Genomic DNA, 19865 nt, shown 5'->3' on the forward strand with positions numbered 1-19865 from the left:
CTATTTGCAATTTTTTGAGAAAGCGCCACACCACCTTCCACAATGGTTGCACCATCTTACATTCCCACCAACAGTGAATAAGAGTTCCAGTTTCTCCACATCCTCGTCAGCATTTGTTGCTTGCTGTTCTGTTAAATCTTGCTATTCTTACTGGGGTGAGATGATATCTCATAGTTGTTTTGGTTGATAATTATGCTTTTTTAATATGTAAAAAAAGCTCTTCTGACGTAGATTTGCCAGTGCGATATGTTGTTGTTGTTGCTGTTTGATTGCCGCTTCCATGGGCATTGATGGTGAAGCTAAGCAGTGTGAAATCCTTCAAAACTTCACTACTGTCTTCACTTACCATCGTATTGCTTCCTGGTCTGGTTGTGAGGAGGTTTGCTTTTGTACGTAGAGCTGTGATCCATACTAAAGAGCTCTAGTGGTGTAATCCATACAGAGTTGTGCTGCTAACCCCCTTTCTGGTGGTTCGAGTCCACCTGTGGTTTAGCAGGATGAAGACAGACAACCTCCTCTGGTGCAATTTACAGTCTCCAAAGACCTGCTGGAAGGTGAGCTATGAGTCAATTTAGACTCAATGCCAAGCAGTGTTTGAGTGAAGCCACACTTCCTATGCCACCAGAGGGTTCCAAACCAAAGGCTGTAGTTTTTCATATCCCTCAGTTAGTGCATCAAGCCCTTTTTGCTTTCAGCAAGCAAACATGTATCATCTGCATATTGCAGGTCATAAATGAATCTTTCCCCAATTCTGATGGCACATATTTCTTTATATAGTCCAGTTTCTCAGATTATTTGCTCAGCATATAGATTAAATAAGTATGATCAAGTATGGTACAACCCTAACATACTTTCCCTAATTTTAAACCATTCAGTGTCCATTTGCCTGTCTCTTGATCTTTGTATAGACATGTCTATATATGGGTTTCACATGGCCAAAAGAAAGCATTTTGGAATTTCTATTCTTTGCAATGCTATAATGTGTCATGATTTACACAGCTGCAGTTTTCTCTACAATTAATAAAATACAGGTGGCCCAACAGTGTGAAAATTATCAAACAATATCATCAATATCACACGCAAGCAAGATCCCACTGAAAAGTACCCAAAAACTACTGGATAGCACATCAACAGAGAACTACTAGAAGTGCAAGCTGAGTTTAGAAGAGGCCATGGCACTAGGGACATTATAGCCAATGTTAGACAGATCTTGGCTGAAAGCAGAGAATACCAGAGGAATGTCTATCTGTTTCACTGACTATGCAAAGGCATTTGGCTGTGTGGATCACAACAAACTGTGGCTGACTCTGAAAAGAATGGGAATCCTAGAACACCTGACTATACTTATGCAAAACCTATACTCGGACCAGGAGGCAGTCATGAGAACAGAGCAAGGAGACACTGCATGGTTCAAAATCGGGAAGGGTGTACATCAGGGATGTATCCTATCTCTATACCTTTTCTATCTATACGCGGAATCATTCAGGAGTCTGGATTTTATGAGGAGGAATGTGACATTGAGATTAGAGGAAGACACATCAATGACCTATGCTATGCAGATGACAGCCTTGCTTGCCAAAACTGAGGAGGACCTGAGGAATTTGCTGCAGAAGGTCAAGGACTGAAGCCTTCACTGTGGACTGAAGCTCAACATCAAGAAAGCAAGATCCTCACCACTAGGCCAATTGGTAGCATGATGATAGACAGTAAAGAAATTGAGATTATTAACAGCTTCAGTTTGCTTGGCTCCACAATCAACACTCTTGATAGCAGCAGTCAGGAAATCAAAATATGAACTGTGCTGGGGAAAGCTGCTGTCAGGGACCTCTCCAGAGTACTGGAAAGCAATGATGTCACTCAGTTACTGGGGGGATGGGGGGTAACTGTGTCAAAGGCAATAAAATTGGCTCAGGATAGCGCACGGTTCAGAGCTACTGTACATAGGGTCACTATGTGTCAGAGTCAACTTGATAGCACACACCATTTTCTGCCAAAATCCACCTGATAACAACCATGCTACCCATTTTCCCAAGCCCCTTTCTGAAGCTGGCAGTTTCCTGTTGTGCCGCTGCAACTATTTTTTTAATTACTCAGCAAAAATTTTACTTGTGTGTGATCTTAACAGTATTTCTCAATAATACCTACAAACTGTCAGATCAGTTGTCTTTAGAATGGGCACAAATCTGTAACTCTTCCCATTAACTCATCAAGTAGCTGTCTTCCAACTTTCTTGACATAAGCACTTCTAGCACTGCATCATTTGTTGAAACATTTTAACCAGTATTCTGTCAGCTCCTAAAGCCACTGCCTTCAATGTAGCTATGTCTTATTCCAGCATTGGATCTCGATCATATGCTACTTTTTTGAAATGGTTGAATACTGACCAGCTCATCTTGGTGCAGAGGTTACATGATGTATTACTCCCAACTTAACACTCTTAGCTCCTGCAGTCAGAAAATCAAAAGACAAATTGCTCTGGGGAAAGCTGCTGTCAGGGATGTGCTAAAGAGCAATGATGTCAGTCTGGAGACTAAGGTACACCTGATTTAGGCCATGGTCTTAGCAATTACTTGCTATGCATCAGAGTGGTGAACAGTGAACAAAGTTGACTGAAGAATTATTGATGCCTTTGAGTTGTGATGCTGAAGAACATACCACGCACTGCCAAGAGAACAAAAAGGTTTATCCTGGAGAAGGGGAGACAAGGCTGCTCTTTGAAAGCAAAGATTTTGAAGCTCCATCTCACATACTTTGGGCTTGTGGCCAGAGGGAACATTCCCTAGAGAAGGACATTATGCTTGGAAGGGTGGAGGGACACAGCAGGAAAGTAAGACCCTAGATGAGATGAACTGACACAGGAATTGGAAAAATAGGGGTAGGTGCGGTGAAGACAGAGAGACTAACTCAGGATATTGCAGAGTTCAGAGCTATTGTACATAGGGTCACTATGAGTTGCAGGTAACTTGATGGCACATTAACAACAGGGAGGAAGGTCAGTACAGCCTCCTAATGGGCCCCAAGGGCAAAGGTCACCCCAAGATAAGGCTGAGTCTGGAAGGTGACCCAGTCCCTATAGCAACCCTAAGGCTCAAAAGATGTGGTAACCTTGGAATAGTTCGCTACTGAATAGTGTCCTCTCCATGGCTTTTGTCACTGAATCAGAACCCAAGCATAGCTGGCCCTCCATTGGATTCCAGGGTCAAATTGGGAATAAAAGAGCAAGTCCCTTGTTTCTGCCCAGGGAAAGGTGACAGTTCACATTGACCTCCAACTTCTGATTCCTGCATCATTCAACAGTTTATCCACAGAATCCTTCAATTCTGCAACTCAAACCTTAAATTAATTTAGTTCTTTCAGCCTGACAAATGCCAAGTTTGTTTATTCCTTTTTGTTTTCTAATTCCAGGTCTTTGCAAACAAAGCTGTCTTGGGGGAAGTCCAGCCAGAGTTCTTCTTAGAAGAAAGAAGGGTGAGGTTCCTCTCACACACTGTGGGCATTATCAGGAGGGGCCGATCCCTAGAGAAGTACGCTAAAGGGTCAGCAAAAAAGAGGAAGATCCTCAACAGGATGGATCGACACAGTGGTTGCAACAATAGGTTTAAGCGTCACAGAGATGGTGGGAATGGTGCAGGCTTGTGAAGACGTGCATTCTGTTCTATACAGGGACCCTATGAGTCAGAGCCCACTCAGGTCACCTAACAACAGGCCTTTGCAAATTTCATCTTAATACTTTACTCTGTCTTCCCAAGCCACTCTGTGAATCTTCTGTTCAGTATTTGACTTCATCATTTCTTCCACTCACTTTAGCTGCTTTAGGTCCCAAAACCAGTCTGAGTCTCTTCTGACATTCGTTTTTGTCTTTCCTTTCTTCTCCGTCTTTTTAGTGACCTTCTGTTCTCTTCTGTTTGCTTCACCTTGAACTTGCATATGGCCATTTGATGGGCTCTTCTGCAGTCTTCACTGTTTTTTTCCATAGATGTAGGCATTGCAATTCATGTGCATTCCGTCCCAGGAGGTCTAGATGAAAAGCTGCCGTTTATGTTGTTGAAAAAAGTTATTTGCAATGGATAAGGTGTTGGTCTTAAAAAATTCTATCATGTGATATTCACTATCATTTCTATCACAAAGGTCATATTTTCCACCTACTGATCCTTCTTCTTTGTTTCCGATTTTTGCATTTCAATCATCAGTAATTATCAATGCACTCTGATTACATGTTTGATCAATTGCAGACAACTGAGGTTGGTAAATACCTCCAACATCTTCTTCTTTGGCATTAGCGGTTTGTGCATAAATTTGAATAACAGTGGTATTAATTGGTCTTCCTTGTAAGTATACTGATATTATCCTATCACAGATAATGCTGTATTTCAAGACAGATCTTAAAATGCTCCTTTTGGTGATAAATGCAACACCAAAGCATGTCTGCTTGTCTGTCGCTCCTTTACAGTAACCACATATCATCTGTAAAGGAAAAAGTCAGCAAGCAGATGGAGTCTACTCCCTACCCTGGGGCCTGTCTGCTCCCTGTGGTGCTGAACCCATGGGTTTGATTTGACCCTCTGTCCCTGCTTCTTGCTGAATTCCACACAATGTAGCCATTATCCGTAAGCTTTTCTGAACACATATGATCCAATTTGCATTTATCTTTCAGTGTGGAAAATGTTTCAGGGATCTGTTTTTCTATGTTGCAAAAGTCTAATCTCTTCAGCTTTCCTGAGAAAAAATTTAAAGCTTCAAGGGGGAGGGGGGTAATTGTGTGTGTGTGTGTGTGTGTGTGTGTGTGAAGTAGGAAACTGAGCAACAAAACCCACTGCCACTGAGCAATTTCAGCTCTCAGTAAACCTGTACTACAGACCACAACTTCCTCACAGGGTTTCCAAGGCTGTAGATCTTTACAAGAGCAGGCGGCCTCGTCTTTCTCCTGTGGAGTGGAGGGTAGGTATGAACCACTGGCCTTCTGGTGAGGATCTGAATACTTGAACTGCAGTGCCACCAGGATCAGGAGACTCAAGTTTAAGCCTGGCTAACTCAGCCCCTCTAACTGGAGTGATGCAAGTCATTTGCCCTTTTGTCCCCTCAGTCTCTCAAACTGTGACAAAAGAGAGTAGAGGCAGGTAGTCACTTCAACTAGCTCCAACATTCAGAGCACCTACTCTTGTGTTCTCATTCTTTTCACCTGCGCAATGATCACAAAGCAGAATCACCATGCAGGAGGTCTTCCTCCAACACCAAAGATTCCCCAGGTGTAGGAGGAAGGCTTAAGGCTCAGCTTCTCTTGCAAAAAGTCAGAGATTCAATCTCTCTATTCACCTCTCCTCCACCCCTCAGTCCCCACGGACCAGTCATAATTCAGCTAAACCTGAGAGTTCGCCCATATTTTATTTACTGATTCGATGTTACGAGACAAGTAAAATAGACGGCTGTCATCTCTATTAAACTGGCAGGAAAAATGACCATGTAGGCAACAGTCTCTTTGTGCTCATGACGTGTCATCTGTATCCCTGGGGAGGGGAGCAAGGATAGGGGAGGGCCTGGCCTTAGGGGTGAGTCCAGCTTTCTAGAAGGAAAGCTCAGGGTTATACTGCCGACCCAACAGTACAGTTCCGTGCACACCCTCAGCTATACTTTTACAGTAGGTGTGTCAGCCTGGTCAGTCAGAATTAGAATCATCACTTAAGTTAAAGCCTCAGTTTCTCCCAAGGATAGCTCTATTTCTTCATCAGGCTTGAAATAAAAAGTAGTTCTGACTTGAGTGACCCGTGATAAAGGAGCAACACCCCAATCGGTCATCTCCCACAAGCTCACACACGTATGCACATCAACACTGCCCAGCACCCGGTGTTGATGGTACATGCATTCCTACAACTAAATGGCCAAGGCTGACTGTCCATAGAGCCTGAATTGCTAGGTTAGCGGTAAATACCTCTGCATTACACAAAGCTGTCATGTATATCTGCTGTCTACACATCCTGGCTAGATCCTGTGATGTAGCAAAGACAGGAATAGGGAAGACCTGACCTGAAACTGGCAGCAGCAGCAACAGCTCTTCTGACGGCTGTCCTGAGTGATCAGCCTATTAAGGATGGGCCAGCAGACATGTCATTCTTGGTGCAGCTACCAGAGGAAGTAGCAGAGACGGGGGAGGGGGGATAGTGGGAAAGAGAGAGGAGTGAAGTTAGAAATGGAAGGAGGAGCATGGTCTCTTATTCATTCTTTTCTCAAAAGTGAAGTCTAGGGAGCTCTAGAGGCCTAGTGGCAAGAAGCTACACTGCAATCCCATAGGTGTGCAGTTTGAATCCACCAGATGCTCTGCCGGAGAAGGAAGGGCAATCTCCTCCTGTACCAGTCAGATCCGATTTGATGGTACACACACTAAAAATAGTAAGATAAAAGAATTTTAAAAACTGAAGTCTATATCTCTCTCAAGAAAAAAATTATCATGATATAAACACGATGCAAAATCCAAACCCTAGCTCAATCCCTCAAAATACTCTCTCCACCTAATATTAGATAGGAAAGATCTTAGCATGGAAGTTACTGAACTGATGTGTTAGATGTTCATCTATAGTACCTTGCCATTAAAGAGAAATCTAATAAAGTCTATGAAATCCTCACTGACAAGATTAGAAATACTGAACTAAATTATGGAGATGTGAGGTAGACTTAAAAGAGTTTTGATTGGCACAGTGCATGGCATGTTGCACGGCTAATCAAAAGGTCAGTTGTTCAAACCCACCAGCTGCTCTATAAGAGAAAGATGGATAGTCTCCTGTACAGATTTACATCTTCAGAAACCCAAGAGAAAGTCCCCAGGAGTTAGAATCAGCCCTACAGAATGCGCTTTGTGTTTTTTCAGGTAGACTAATATTTAAATAATTACTCTCATCAAGACATTTATTTGTCCCACAAACACTTACTGATTGCCCACTATGTACCATGTAGAAGATAAAGTGCTGAACAAGACAAGGGTGGTCTCTGGATCCCTAATGCTTATCTCTCAGGTCCCTAGATTGAGATTGATAACAGCTTCTGTTTGCTTGGCTCCACAACCAACACCCTTGGTGCCAGCAACCAGGAAATCAAAAGACAAATGACACTGGAGAAAGCGGCTGTCTGGGACCTCTCCAGAGTACTGAAGAGCAACGATGTTAGTCTGGAGATTAAGGTGTGCCTGATTCAGGCCATAGTATTTATAACTACTTGTTCTGCATCAGAAAGCTGGACAATGACTAAGGATGGCAGAAGAATAACTGATGCCTTGAGTTGTGGTGCTGGAGAGGAGTACTAAATATACCATTGACTACTAGGAGAATAAACAGGCTTGTGCTGGAGAGGGTGGGACCAGGCTGCTCCTCGGAGGCAAGGATTCTGAAGCTCCATCTGACATACTTTGAGATGGCCTGACTCAGTGACTGGGGTAACGGGAGTAGGTGTGTCAGCGATGATGAAATGGGCTCAAGAGAGAGCAGAATTCAGAGCTGTTGTCACAGGGTTGCTATGAGTTTCAAGCGACTCAATGGCACATAACAAGTATTGATTCTACTTTGTGCACTTATAATAACTTAAGGTAAAATAAGATGCACTCTAGGGAAGTGCAGGAGCTGAGTGTTAAGAAAGGCTTCCTGGAGGAGAAAAAAGGATATGCACAAATAGACCCAAAAGAGTAGAAGCTGACCAGCAGAAAAGAAAGAATATTGTTAAGTATGTTCCCAGGCATGGATCAGAGGAAAATGAGGGGCCTGAAATGTGAGGAAAGCCGGGCCTTCTGAAGACATTAAGGCGCTCAGTACAGTGAAGGAGAGGGTATGAGACAAGGAGAGATAGTACAAGGGTCTAGGGATGCCAACTATGACAGATCATAGAGGATCTGAAGGCTCGAGGAAACCAAGGGGATTTTGAAGCTGACTTAAGTATAAAGAAGTAGATCCAAGACTATTTGCATAATGCCAACAGTCTTGGACACTGGTCATTTCCTGCCTCATGTGTTTATGGCAGACATAGCCGAAGAGGGCATGGAAGGCATGTTTATTTCCCTCCCCTAACTCACATGGTGTCTCTCTGGAGACTAAGGTGCGTCTGATACAGGCCATGGTCTTTGCTATCACTTGTTATGCATAAGAAAGTTGGACAATGACTAAGGAGGATAGAAGGGGAATTGATGCCTTTGAGCTGTGGTGCTGGAGAAGAGTATTGAATGTACCATGGACTGCCAAGAAAACAAACAGATTCATCCTAGAGAGGGTCAAACCGGGTGGCTCCCTGGAGGCAAGGATTCTGAGGCTCCGTCTGACATACTTTGGACATGTTGTAAGGAGGGACCGGTCCTTGGAGAGGGTGGAGGGACAGCACAGGAGGGGAAGGCTCTCTATGAGGTGGATTGATTCAGTGACTGGGGTAATCAGGATGGGTGTATCGGAGACGGTGCGATTGGCACAGGACAGAGCAGAGTTTAGGGCTGTTGTACATAGGGTCGCTATGAGTTGCAAGCGACTCGACGGCACATAACAACAACAACTCACATGACATTAAGCATGTCAGACAACCAAATACTGAGTCACAAAACAGCTTTCATGTCCAGAATATACTTCCCAAGTCCAATCATACTGCAGACCAACACCACATAACCTGTGTAGAGTGTGAGGCAAGGAGAGGCAGACAGCACTGATATCTGGAGCTGTCAATCACAACAGATCCTAAAGGACAGTGTCGTCAAAGGGAGACCTGACCCCTGCTTGGTGGCAGCACAAGTAGCAGGAGCCAACAGCCCCCAGGGGGGAGGTAATGAGAGAAAGAGGGTGAGAAACCTGCCTGCCTTCCAAGGATGGGGCAATGGAACATACTTTGGTGGGTGAGACACGATAAGCAAAAATAACTGCCTGAAGGTTTAACTCTAATAATTTACTGGGGATAAATGACAGGTCCTGCCTTCAGCTCAAAAGAGCAACTGCCAAAGGAAGAATGAGAGAAGTTATAGATCAGCCAGGATGCCTGTGGGAATTGACCTCACGATCGTACGAGACCACCAGCTCAGTTATAAACCAGCAGAGTGAGATAGCTGATAAAAGGGCCGAAATGATCACTAAAGCTGAGATCTAAGGAGATGATAATCTTACCAGCTCCAACACCTAAGGAGTACTATGGTCAGTTCTGGACATGGCACTGGAGGAATTAAGCATCTTCAGTCTGGAGAGATGCCTCTGCATTTGTGCATGTCTGCAGTGTTGAAAGGCAAGTAAATCCAAACCAGAATCAGTGGGTGGAACAATCATAATAGTAAGAATAATAGCTAACATTTCTTGAAAGCTTATCATGGCTGTGTTCTGAGCATGTTAAACACATTAATTCATTTAATTCTCACCAAAAATTGAGTATGATACCATCACTATTATTATTTTGAGAAATTAAATAATTTGCCCAAGATTGCACAGGTGGGAAGTGATGGAAGCAGCCTTCAAACGGAGGCTGTCTGACTGCACATCCCTATGAGCATTTCCACGGCTAACACTGCTGCGATGGGTCAAGAGTTGCTTTTGCGCCAAGCATGCTAATTCTTGCGATCACGCTAGGTGAGGAAATCTATTATTAACCTCATTGTATAGGTGAGGAAATCTGGGCTTACAGAAGTTTAGTGACATGCCCAAAGTCACACAGCCAGGAGGGAGGAAACCTGTGTTTAAACTCACCTAGAGATTTCCCAGCCCACACTTTCAACATCCAAGTTAGGTAGGTTGCAGCTTTTTAGGGAAAATTTTGCAAAAGCAAATGGAGTAGGACCAAAAAAGTGGTAAGCCTGTTGTTACAGGTGCTGTTCAGTCAGAAATAGATATTCACCTGGTGGAAGAATCCTCCATGGGCCTACAATTGTGGTTCTCAAAGCAAGATCCCCTTAAGAACTGCATCAGCATTATCTGGGAACTTGTTAGAAATGTAAATACTCATCCCAAGCGCAATGAATCAGAAGTTCTGGGGCTGGGCTCTGAAATCCCTGTCTTAATGAGCACTCCAGGTGATTCTGAAAGCCCTTAATGTTTGAGAACCAGAGTCTTGGAAAGAATGACCCCTGGAGTCCTTCTCAGCTTGGATTCTGTGATTCTTCACCACAGACAGGAAATGTGATGCCTAGAGCCCTGGGAAGTCCTTGGCTCCCTGCTCCTGCTTTTCCGCCCAATTGGGCAGACTTTTTGGAATAGCATATTTCAGTTCTGCAAAACAGATGCAGGAAAGCTTTGCAGAAGTCTCCCTTGTTCCCATATTTAAAGAGCTCATCCCTGCAGTTTTTTTGAGACCTCTATAAATCCCTTCCATCCGCAGCTTGCCTGCATCAGGCCCTTCAAAAGTGCAAAACTTAATTGTCTCCTATGGATTAGAACCCTCTTGACACAAACCAGAATCTTAGCCTTCTTGCTCCGCCGTCCTTAACCACCATTCAGCATGACACCAAAGCATCTGGAGTCGCAGCCACCACCACCCACATATCTACTTCATCTAACTATCTCAAAACTGAGAGATCACCATGGGGACTATCTCCTCCCAGGTTTTTGTCCATGGCTTCATTACTTGGTGTTTCCCAACAGAGACAGTAGAATCTATCCCCTTGGGGCTCAACCTCCAGCCACAGACAGTCTCTGGGCCCCATTGTCCTATCAAGTCAGCAAGATTGGACCCTCTATCCAAGAACATAAGTTCCTGGACCAATGTCCTCAAAAGCAACCCATAACCAGGGTCTTCTTAGCTCTGAATGCACAAAACACATTTTTATTAAAATGCTGGAAATGCAAGAAAGAATCAGTGTTTCATGGGCTGTGGATGTGTGATAAATACCAGGCCAGGAAGAGTCTTGGAGTTGGTATACAGGAGCTGTCTAGGAAGGGTGAGTCTTATACTCCTTAGTATTGTAGTATTCCACATTCCACTGGAGGACGCAGAGATATGTGGCAACAAGAAAATGGCATGCACTTAATTGCACAAGGGAACTCTGGTGGCTTAATAAGGAACTGTGCTGCCAACCCAAAAGTACAAAGTTCAAATCTACCAGCTGCTCCACAGAAGAAAGAGGGACAACCTCCTCCCATGCAATTTACTGACTCTGAAAACTCACTAGAGGGTCAGCTTTGGGTTGGCTGAGACCTGGTTGACTCAACAACACCACTTACTAAGCATCAGTCATTAAGTATGAAGAGCTTTACATACTTCATCTCATTTAAGCCTCATAAAAATCACAATGAAATGTACTTTTTATTTTAAAAAAAAATCCCATGAAGACAATACTATTACGATCAAGCACGAACCTGCTCCTCTTCTAGGTGAAAAACAGCTGAATAAGGTTCACTCTAACAGCAATACTCCTACCAGTGAAGAAATAGAGGCTCAGAAATAAAGTGGTTTGCCCAAGGTCACATAGCAAGTACATGTTAAATGCCGTATGCAAATAAAGGACCACCATATTTCATCAAATCCAAGACACATCATTATATTATTTTTTAGTACTAAGAAAGAAAAAAATCACTGCAAACAAATTCTGACATGATATATAAGACACATACTGACTTCACAAATTTAAAAAAGTGCATCTTAGTATCAATGAAATACATTATTTTACTCCAAAAGATTCACTCTGCCTCTTGGTAGTAATGGGGCAGAGACAACGTTTGCCTTCAGGCAGCTCCTTGTCTAATGAGGGAGGCAACACATACATATGTTAGAGAAACCTCTAGACGCATCCACAAGCAGAACTGTAGTCAAGGTCAACAGCCATCAGTGAACAAAGCATAAAGGTCAAAGGAAGCCGGGAGACTGTTAAGAGAAACACAGTTCGAAAAGAGAGAGGATCTAGGCTTGGGGCAGGAGGTAGTATGGACCTTGGAAATAAATCCAAAGAAACAACAAGGTGGAGCAGAGTGGTTTATGGCAGAGCAGCCAGCAAAGTCAAGTCCAAGTCATTGCAATTGAGCCTGCACTGATTCCTATCTGTAAATCACAAAAGGACATGGCCCATCTTTCTCCTGAGGAGCCTCTGGGGGATTCAAACCACCAGGAAGGCACACAGCCTTTGGAGGAGCAGAAAGAACAACTGCCTATGGATTATGCCACCAGATCTCTCTAGAATGGCTTTTAAGTGTGTAGCAAAAGAGAAAACAAAGTCAGAACAACATACTGTCCTCAAAGAAAGTCCCCTGGCCCTTAATCCAGTCTCCTCCCTTCAAATCACACTCAATTAGGATTTTGTCTTTCGAACACCCAGAGAAGGAAGTCATTCTGTCTCCATGTGCAAAGGAAAATGCTGGCACAGGAGGAGGATGGAAGTGAAGCAAGGGAGGCATCTGTTGTCGTGCATTGTCAAGTGGTTTCCAACTCACTGTAACTCTGAAGGACAGAACAGAACCCCCTCATGAGATTTCCAAGGATGTAAATCTTGACTGAGCAGACTGCCATGTCCTTTCCCCAAGGAGCAGCCTGTAGATTAGCAGCCCAGCGCTTAACTACTGTCCCACCAGGGCTCCTTGAAAGGCACATTACTGTTATACACCGTGGAGACAGAACTGAGTCATAACCGACCCTCCAGCAGGTTTTCAGAGGATTTAAATTGCACAGGAGATTGCCAATTTTTCTTCTGTGGAGAAGCTGGTGGATTTGAATCACCTACCTTTGGGAAGGCAGCACAACTCCTTACTATTAGACTACCAGAGGGTTACAGTGGCCTGCAACGGCAGAGTTACCACGCAAGTGTCTCCTTAAATTTTGCTCCTGAGGAGTTCCGCTTCCCTCACTCTAGTCTAAGTCAACCCTTTGCTAGTGTCAGAGTCCTCAAAGCAATAGTGCACACTCATCCACCGACAGCATTTACAAATTTTTAAAAAGCTATCACCACTATCTTTTCTTACAGCAAGTAGAATCATGCCCATTTTACAGATAAGAAAATTGAGGTCCAGGAATATAACCTAGCCCATCTGATCGTGTTTCTCCCAAATGCAGCATTTCTCTAGTGACCCTGAAGGTACATGTTCCCTCACTTCAGCGCGGCAGCCATCATTATCTCAATCACTCTTATTCCCAGAATTATTGCGGACAGAGAGAGGTAATATGGGGTTTCCCTTTGCTGTTGTAGAGCTGGTATCTGGAAGGAGAGGCTGATTGGGCAACTTCTGACATCCAGGTCTCACTAACTGCAAGTGCACTGATGACTGGAGGGGCAGGAAAGACTGTCTGCACTTTTCCTTCAAGAAAGCAAATCTGCTCCACGGCTCCTCAGAAAGGCAAGCCTGGCTCAGAAAACAAACTAACCCATGTGTTTGTTAAAAAGGGATGAAAAGGAATCATAAAGTTGCACAGTTCGATGGGTGGGTGGGGTGAAAGAAATGGGAAGGATCTTTTGAGAAAAACAATGTTTTTCAAAATTTGTAAATAAATCAGGGTAATTAAAAAAAGATGTGAAAAATGAGATTAGATAGATAGATAGATAGATGAAGGGAGGGAGGCAGGGAGGGAAGGAGGGAGGGAGGAAGCTCTGGTGGCCTAGTGGCAAGAAGCTGTACTGCAATCCTGAAGGCATGTAGTTTGAGGGCACCAGCTGCTCTGTGGGAGAAGGATGGACAATCTCCCATGTGATTAACTGCCTCTGGAAACCAGCTGGAGGGTCAGCTTTTTGGGTATACAAATATATATATATATATACACACCCACAAATATATATATACACACCCACAAATATATATACACACACCCACAAATATATATATACACATATATATATATACACTCACACATACATATATACATGAGAGGAAAAAGTGTACCTCCCTAGTATTTTCCTCTCTATTTTTTAGCTCAGATGTTGTCAAATGGGCAGAATCCAACCAACTATCCTCTCCCTCCCCCCTGGTCATTCAGACCTAACACGCTCCTGCCCAGCCCAATGAGGCCTCTCTGAGCTGCCAGTCGTGGGGCAGAAGCACTGACTGCCATTACTTACACCTGAGGTTTCCATCTTTAGATTATTCTCATTCCACTGAGTCCTAACCAACTCAGAGCTGACCTTCCAGTGGGTGTCTGAGACTATAAATATCATGGCTGGAGACTGCCCACCTTTTTTCCTGGGAGCTTCTGATGGATTTGACCCATTAGAGAGGTGCAGCCTTTGGGAGAGCAGTGCAACTCACTACAGACTATGCTGCCAGGGACCCACCCACAGCCAGATAAAAACACAAGGTCAGGAGACAAACAGACCTGAGTCTTGACCACTCACGGCCCATTCGATGCTGGCATCAACGAACTTCAATCGGGCTTAGTTTCGTTGTCTGCAAAATGGGGATAGTGACAGCAGGGTTTGTGAAAGCTAAGTAAGCTTGGGGGAAAGGCAGCATCTGCATCTATTAAGCACCCAGTGGCACAGACTGTAGGAAGCTGTGCTACTGAAGTAAAAGTTGTGCATCTCCGTCAGTTTGAATCCATGAGCAGCTCCGAGAGAGCAATAATCCCCTCTGTGTGATTTATGGTCCCCAAAAACCCACTGGAGGGTCAGAGATGACTCGGTTCTCACTCGACAGCAATGAGTTTTGTGTTGTTGGGTTTTTTTTTTTAAACTACTCATCAGCATTACCAGTTATTGCCTGGTGCCTAATAAATGCTCAATAAATTAGGACTATTTTAAAGTTGGCACAGGGCCGAGAAACATTTCATTCTGTTATGTGTAAGGTGGCCATAGGCTGGAGTCCATTCAATGGCAAGGAACAGCAGCAATATCGTTGTTGTTGTTGTTGTTGTTGTTGTTGTTGTTGTTGTTGTTGCACTGCTGTTTTTCTAGGGGTTTTTTCCTTTCTTGTTTTTATTTTGCTCCAGATCCAGGTGGGGCCCCAGACAGAAGACAGGCAGGCAGCCACCTGAGCACAGATACACTGCCCTCTGGTGCTGCTGCTGGGGAATCAGCACCTGAGAGCAGAGAGATTCCTTCAAAACAAGCCCATGCCAGGGCCTGAGCCTGGTCTGGGTCTGCTGCCCTCTACACTCGGCCTTTTGATCCATCCATTCCCCTAAAGTATCAGCCTCACACACCCAGCCTCTGGGAGACAAGCCCCGGCCGACCCGGTGCTGATCCCAGCAGACAGGCCCTGCTTCTGGAGCTTCCATGCTCTCTGTTGCACAGCACGACCCACTGCCCACTCAGGTGGTGCATCCCTCTCTTATTTCCTCTGGAGAGTCCTGAGCAATGGAGGTTAGGCTGGACTGACTCTGCAGTGGGGAGAGAGGCAGAAGACGCTGACTGTCGTAGTACCGCAGAGGCTTGGCCTTGGTAGATCAGAAATACAGTCCCAGCTGCTGGGCTTAACTCAGTCTTCCCCTAAAGCCCATCCAAGGCAGGCCAGCGGCCACTCCATTACAAGCCTGAACCTTCCCAAGAAGAGGAGGGATTCCTGGAGCAGGGCCTCAATGCCTCCTCCCCACCAAGGGCTTCGGTTCCCAGGGTTTGGGACACAGTGCCTGTGGGGCCATAGAGACTCAGAGAGGGTTGTGCATGCTATCAAATAGCCTGGCACCCCAGATGGCAGGAGGATGAAGAGCTGCCCCTCACAGGGAGAAAAAGCACCATGGGCTGGACTTGAAGTCAGACACTGCGCCCAGTGGCAGGTGACACGGATGACCTTGGAAGGCCACAGTGCCTGCCTTACCCTGCATAAACCACCTCTAAAACCCCAAGTCATCTGGACATTCAAAAGGTGAATCTTAAAGCGCAATGAGAGGCAGGCATCTGGAAGACACTCCAGCAAGAAAAGGAAGGAAGCCAAGACTGACAGGAGCTTCTGGGCTGGAAGTAGAGGCAGAAATTCCTCAAGTTAATGCTCTCTAAGGCCCGCTCCCAGGTCTTGTCTGAAGCTATTTACTTCCAGAGGGGAAAACCCTATTGATCTTCATTCAGCTCCTGTCTGCTCCTCCACAGTGATGTTTCAGCGCATCACCCGTCACTGTGAGAAATTTCTCATTGTTTTACACACAGCAGATCTCAAACTCAAGAGACTAACGTTCAGGACCATTTGACTGAACTGATTTCAGCAAGCTAGATCAGGATGGTTTGGTAATTCCAGGGGAGGGGTCTTCACACCCCTGGGATTGACTGCTGTTACCCCTGGGCCCCTGTTATGTTTAGGAGGCTCCCATCCCTGCTCAGGACGGAAAACTCAGTTCTGCTCAGTCTGGAGATGCTTAGAGTCCAGAGCTGGGCCAGCCCTTCTCTCCCACTTCATACATACACCACACACACACACACACACACACACACACACACACACACACACACCCTGCTTTATGTCTCTGCAGTCATTTGGCTTCGAATCTCCCCTTTGGGTGGCTAGAGAGCTCCGCCATCCACTCACATGCCTCCACCACACAGAGCAGCCGGCCAGCCTTCCCCAGCTGCTGCCACTACTGTCTGTTTCTCTTTTCAAATTCTACCCTGGCCCTACAACCTACAGTATGCAACATGAGGAAGGATCTAACCGTGAAATCAACAATGGCGCGGACAGTCCCCGGCAGCATGTGCCAAAGAGAACTTGGAAACAACAGCTCAAACCATCAAAGCCCAGCCCAATTGTTTACAGATGAAGAAACCAAGATTCGAGAACGGACGCTGCAGTATGATCTGATCAAAATGGACTGATAAACTGGCAGGAGAACAGAGTAGAGAGCCCAGGACTCTTGGCTTCCAGCCCCAGGCTCTCTTTAATTCCACTTCTGGATCAGGAAACCTGGGTCTCCACAAGAGGTCATTGAATCCCATTTGGCTGAGTGGAACCATGCATTAAACTGCCTTCTATGAGTGGTCAAGATCACAATCCATCTGAACAATAATAACGATGATGATGATGATGATAACAACAGCAAAATGCTGAACAATATGCCTTGAAAACCTTCAGTGAGGAACACCTGATAATCATACGCAGAATGTATCTTCCACATAGTCATATAAAATAATCAATGATCATTTTTTTCCGCAGACTACAATCCAATTACTCTCTCTCCCTTGCTCTCTCTCTCGCTCTCCTTTGTTACTTGCAAACCATCCAAGCAATCAATGCCTTGACCTCTCCCTCTGATAGACACAATTACAAAAAGACAGAGCAATGCAATTCATCTATTCAAAACGGATTGTTTGAACACTCTGTCACACTGCTGAGCTATCCATCTCCTTGTCCAAAGGGAAATTTCAGTCCCCAAAAAGAGGCACAAAGGGAGAGGGCGGGTACCAGCGAGCCCCTTGCACACCTGCAGGAAAACCCTTCCCGGGGCTAGACTTCAGCGATGCCTGCCTACTAGAGAGATTCAGCTCCAAGAGCAGCCGGCTCAGGCACCAACCACCAGCTTGGAAAACAGAAGCTCCCAACACACTCTAGAGCCCACGGCCCGGTTTTCTGGACCTTAGTTTTTACAACCTCAGCCAGACCTCTGAGAGATTCCAGGGATAGGGAGGGATCGAGAAAGAGAGATTGACATGGGGCCCAGTCAAAGCCCTGTGGTTGCTTTTCAGCTGGAGACAGCTCTTTGCCCTGTCTCCAGCTGGGACTCCAAGAGATGGAAGCTTAGCTTCCCAGGAGCCTCCAGAGAAGCCCCGAGGCCTCAGAGTCCTCCCATCCCCCACCCAAGCTGGCAAGGCCCCAGCGGTCACGTTTTGGCACCAGCTCAGCACCCCCCAGACTATGGGCTGGGAATCAAATGGGGCAGGGCTCTAGGATATAAATGGCCTGGGCCTACATGCTAATTAATCTTTGGGCTTAATATGAAGAAGATTAGAAGAGAGGAAGGCTTTGCCATCGTTTAATTGCATTATTACATACTGAACCAAAGAAAGGGCGGGCAGATCTGGGATGTGCTATCCCTGGGGCAAGGAGAGCTTCCCAGCTCTCCCCTAAACACAATTCTATTTCACATTTAGAGAAGATAGGTGAGGATACATAATTATGCCCCGCCTGGCCGACTCCTGTGAAGCTGCCTTCACTTGCTCCTGTCTTTCTGGGCCCCTAAAACCTCCATTCCTGACGTTGGGCACTCCACCCCCTGCGGAGGAAAGACCTGGGAAGAGGGAACTGCAATGCGTGGGCTGGGCGCACCCTCTTGGCCCACTCTTCTTTTCCAAGGGCACTCTGCCATGGATACCCCCCTCCCTCACAGAGGGAAGAAAAAAGGAAGGGCCCCTTCTGGGGCTACTTGTCCCGGGAAGGGTGATGGTGCTGGGCTCTGGGGCAGGTAAAGACACAGGGACTGAAATATTGTTGGCCTGTCAGGAGCAGCGAAGGCTGTAAACGGTTAAGCCTGACCGTGAGGGTTGTCCCCAGAGTCCCCTCCTGTGCCTGGACGCCACTCTCTCCAGGAGTCTGCCAGCTAGATGCTGGGCAGGAATTGAAGGACCCCGCGCGGGCAGAGCCCAGGCTCGTGCTCTGCCCTATCCAGATGTGGAGTCTAGGAGGGGTATGGATCTGGAGAGAGAGAAGGGCGGAGACAGCCCTCCAGGGGTTCTGGCAGCCTGCTGGGAAAACCTTAAGTACAGAGCCCAGCCGACTTTAGTTCCCTGAACACCCTCAACCGCTAGCAGCACAGTGTCCTGGCCTGGAGAAGAGCCACGGGGAGAAAGGTGGCCCTGGCTCGACCAAGCTCTGCCCGGCTTGTGCCAGAAGCTGGAGGCGGTGTCACGGGAACCCAGGCAGTCCAGGTCTCCCGGCCCGGGGCAAGCGCAGGGCCCGCGGTGGCGGAGGCTCCCGCGTGGCCGGATTGGGCCCAGCCCTGCCAGCACCCCCCCCCCCCCCGGCCGCGCCACAGCCCCTCGCAGAGCCCCGAGCGCTGCCCGCAGGGTGCCTGGGGCGGCCACAACAAAGTTAAAGCCCAGAGTAAGAGGCTCCGGCAAGCAGAGATGCCGGGACGCCAGAGCCTGGGAAAGCCGCACGCCGCTCCTCCAGCCGCCGCCAGCTGCGGAGGGATTTCGGCTAACTTTAAAAACCGCTCGCTTCCCTCTCTCCTTCGCTCGCCGCGCTGCGCGGGCTCCGTCGCTCCCTTTCCCGCCGCTAGTGCTCCCCTTGGCCGGGGAGAGGCCTTGGCCCCTGGGCCCGGCGGGAAGGACCCTCCGAGGGGCTACCCCTCCCCCTGTCCCAAGCCACTGGGCAGGACCGGGCCACCGAGATCGAGGACGGTCACGGAGAGAGGTGAACTGCCGCCCTCGCCAAGCGAACCCGCACCCTGCGTCCCTGCCGAGGCCTTGCGGGCCATGACCAGGTGGGGGCCAAGTGCCCGCGAGGAGCGAAGAGGGTAGAGAAGTTGGCGCCTTCCCTAGGGTTCCCGCTCCACAGAGAAGCCGAGTCCCAGAACTCGGTCTGCAGCCGGTCCTGCTGACAATCGCCTGGAATTGCGCCCGACACTGGGACTGAGGCTGTAACCCGTCACCACACTCTGCCAGGTCTGACCTCCCGGGATCGCGCCAAAGGCCCCTCGCCCGCCACGGCCCGGCTCCCTCCTCCCTGAGAAGTAAGGCCCTGGACCCCGGCTCTGGAACTTTGTCCCCACCAGGAAGAGCTCCCAGTGCTCAGCCGGCCTTGGGAGCCCGGAGAGAGGTCGGGAGGATATCTCAGGATCGCGTTTCGAGGCCCCTCAATCCCGCCCCTGCCGGGCGCATGGAGACCCCCGCTCCCGGGAGCCCTTACCGATCCGGATGACATGGGGCATCCCGCGCGAGTCCGGGATCCAGAAGGCGCACACGAGGAGCCCGGCCCAGTATTCCCAAACCAGACTCCGGAGGCGCCGCCAGGGAGCGGTCATCGTTGGGCGCCGCCGAGCGTGCCCGGGGCGCGGCCGTGGCGGGCTCCCTGGGGCGGCAGCTCTAGGCGCGG

The 19865-nt window shown here is 47.2% G+C and overlaps 1 protein-coding gene across 1 annotated transcript in view; it reads right to left on the reverse strand.

The window, feature by feature from the left end:
• LOC102857642 (glutamate receptor ionotropic, kainate 3-like) overlaps nt 1–19794 on the reverse strand; it is a 306122-nt gene extending 286328 nt beyond the window's left edge. The window contains exon 1 of the mRNA XM_006886456.1: nt 19680–19794. Coding sequence (XP_006886518.1) covers nt 19680–19794 — 115 coding nt within the window. The remainder of the gene's footprint in view (nt 1–19679) is intronic.
• Between the last annotated feature and the right edge of the window lie 71 nt (nt 19795–19865).

Source organism: Elephantulus edwardii, unplaced genomic scaffold (assembly GCF_000299155.1).
Source record: "Elephantulus edwardii isolate Elephantulus edwardi_28Jun2011 unplaced genomic scaffold, EleEdw1.0 scaffold00049, whole genome shotgun sequence".
NCBI classification, from domain to species: domain Eukaryota; kingdom Metazoa; phylum Chordata; class Mammalia; order Macroscelidea; family Macroscelididae; genus Elephantulus; species Elephantulus edwardii.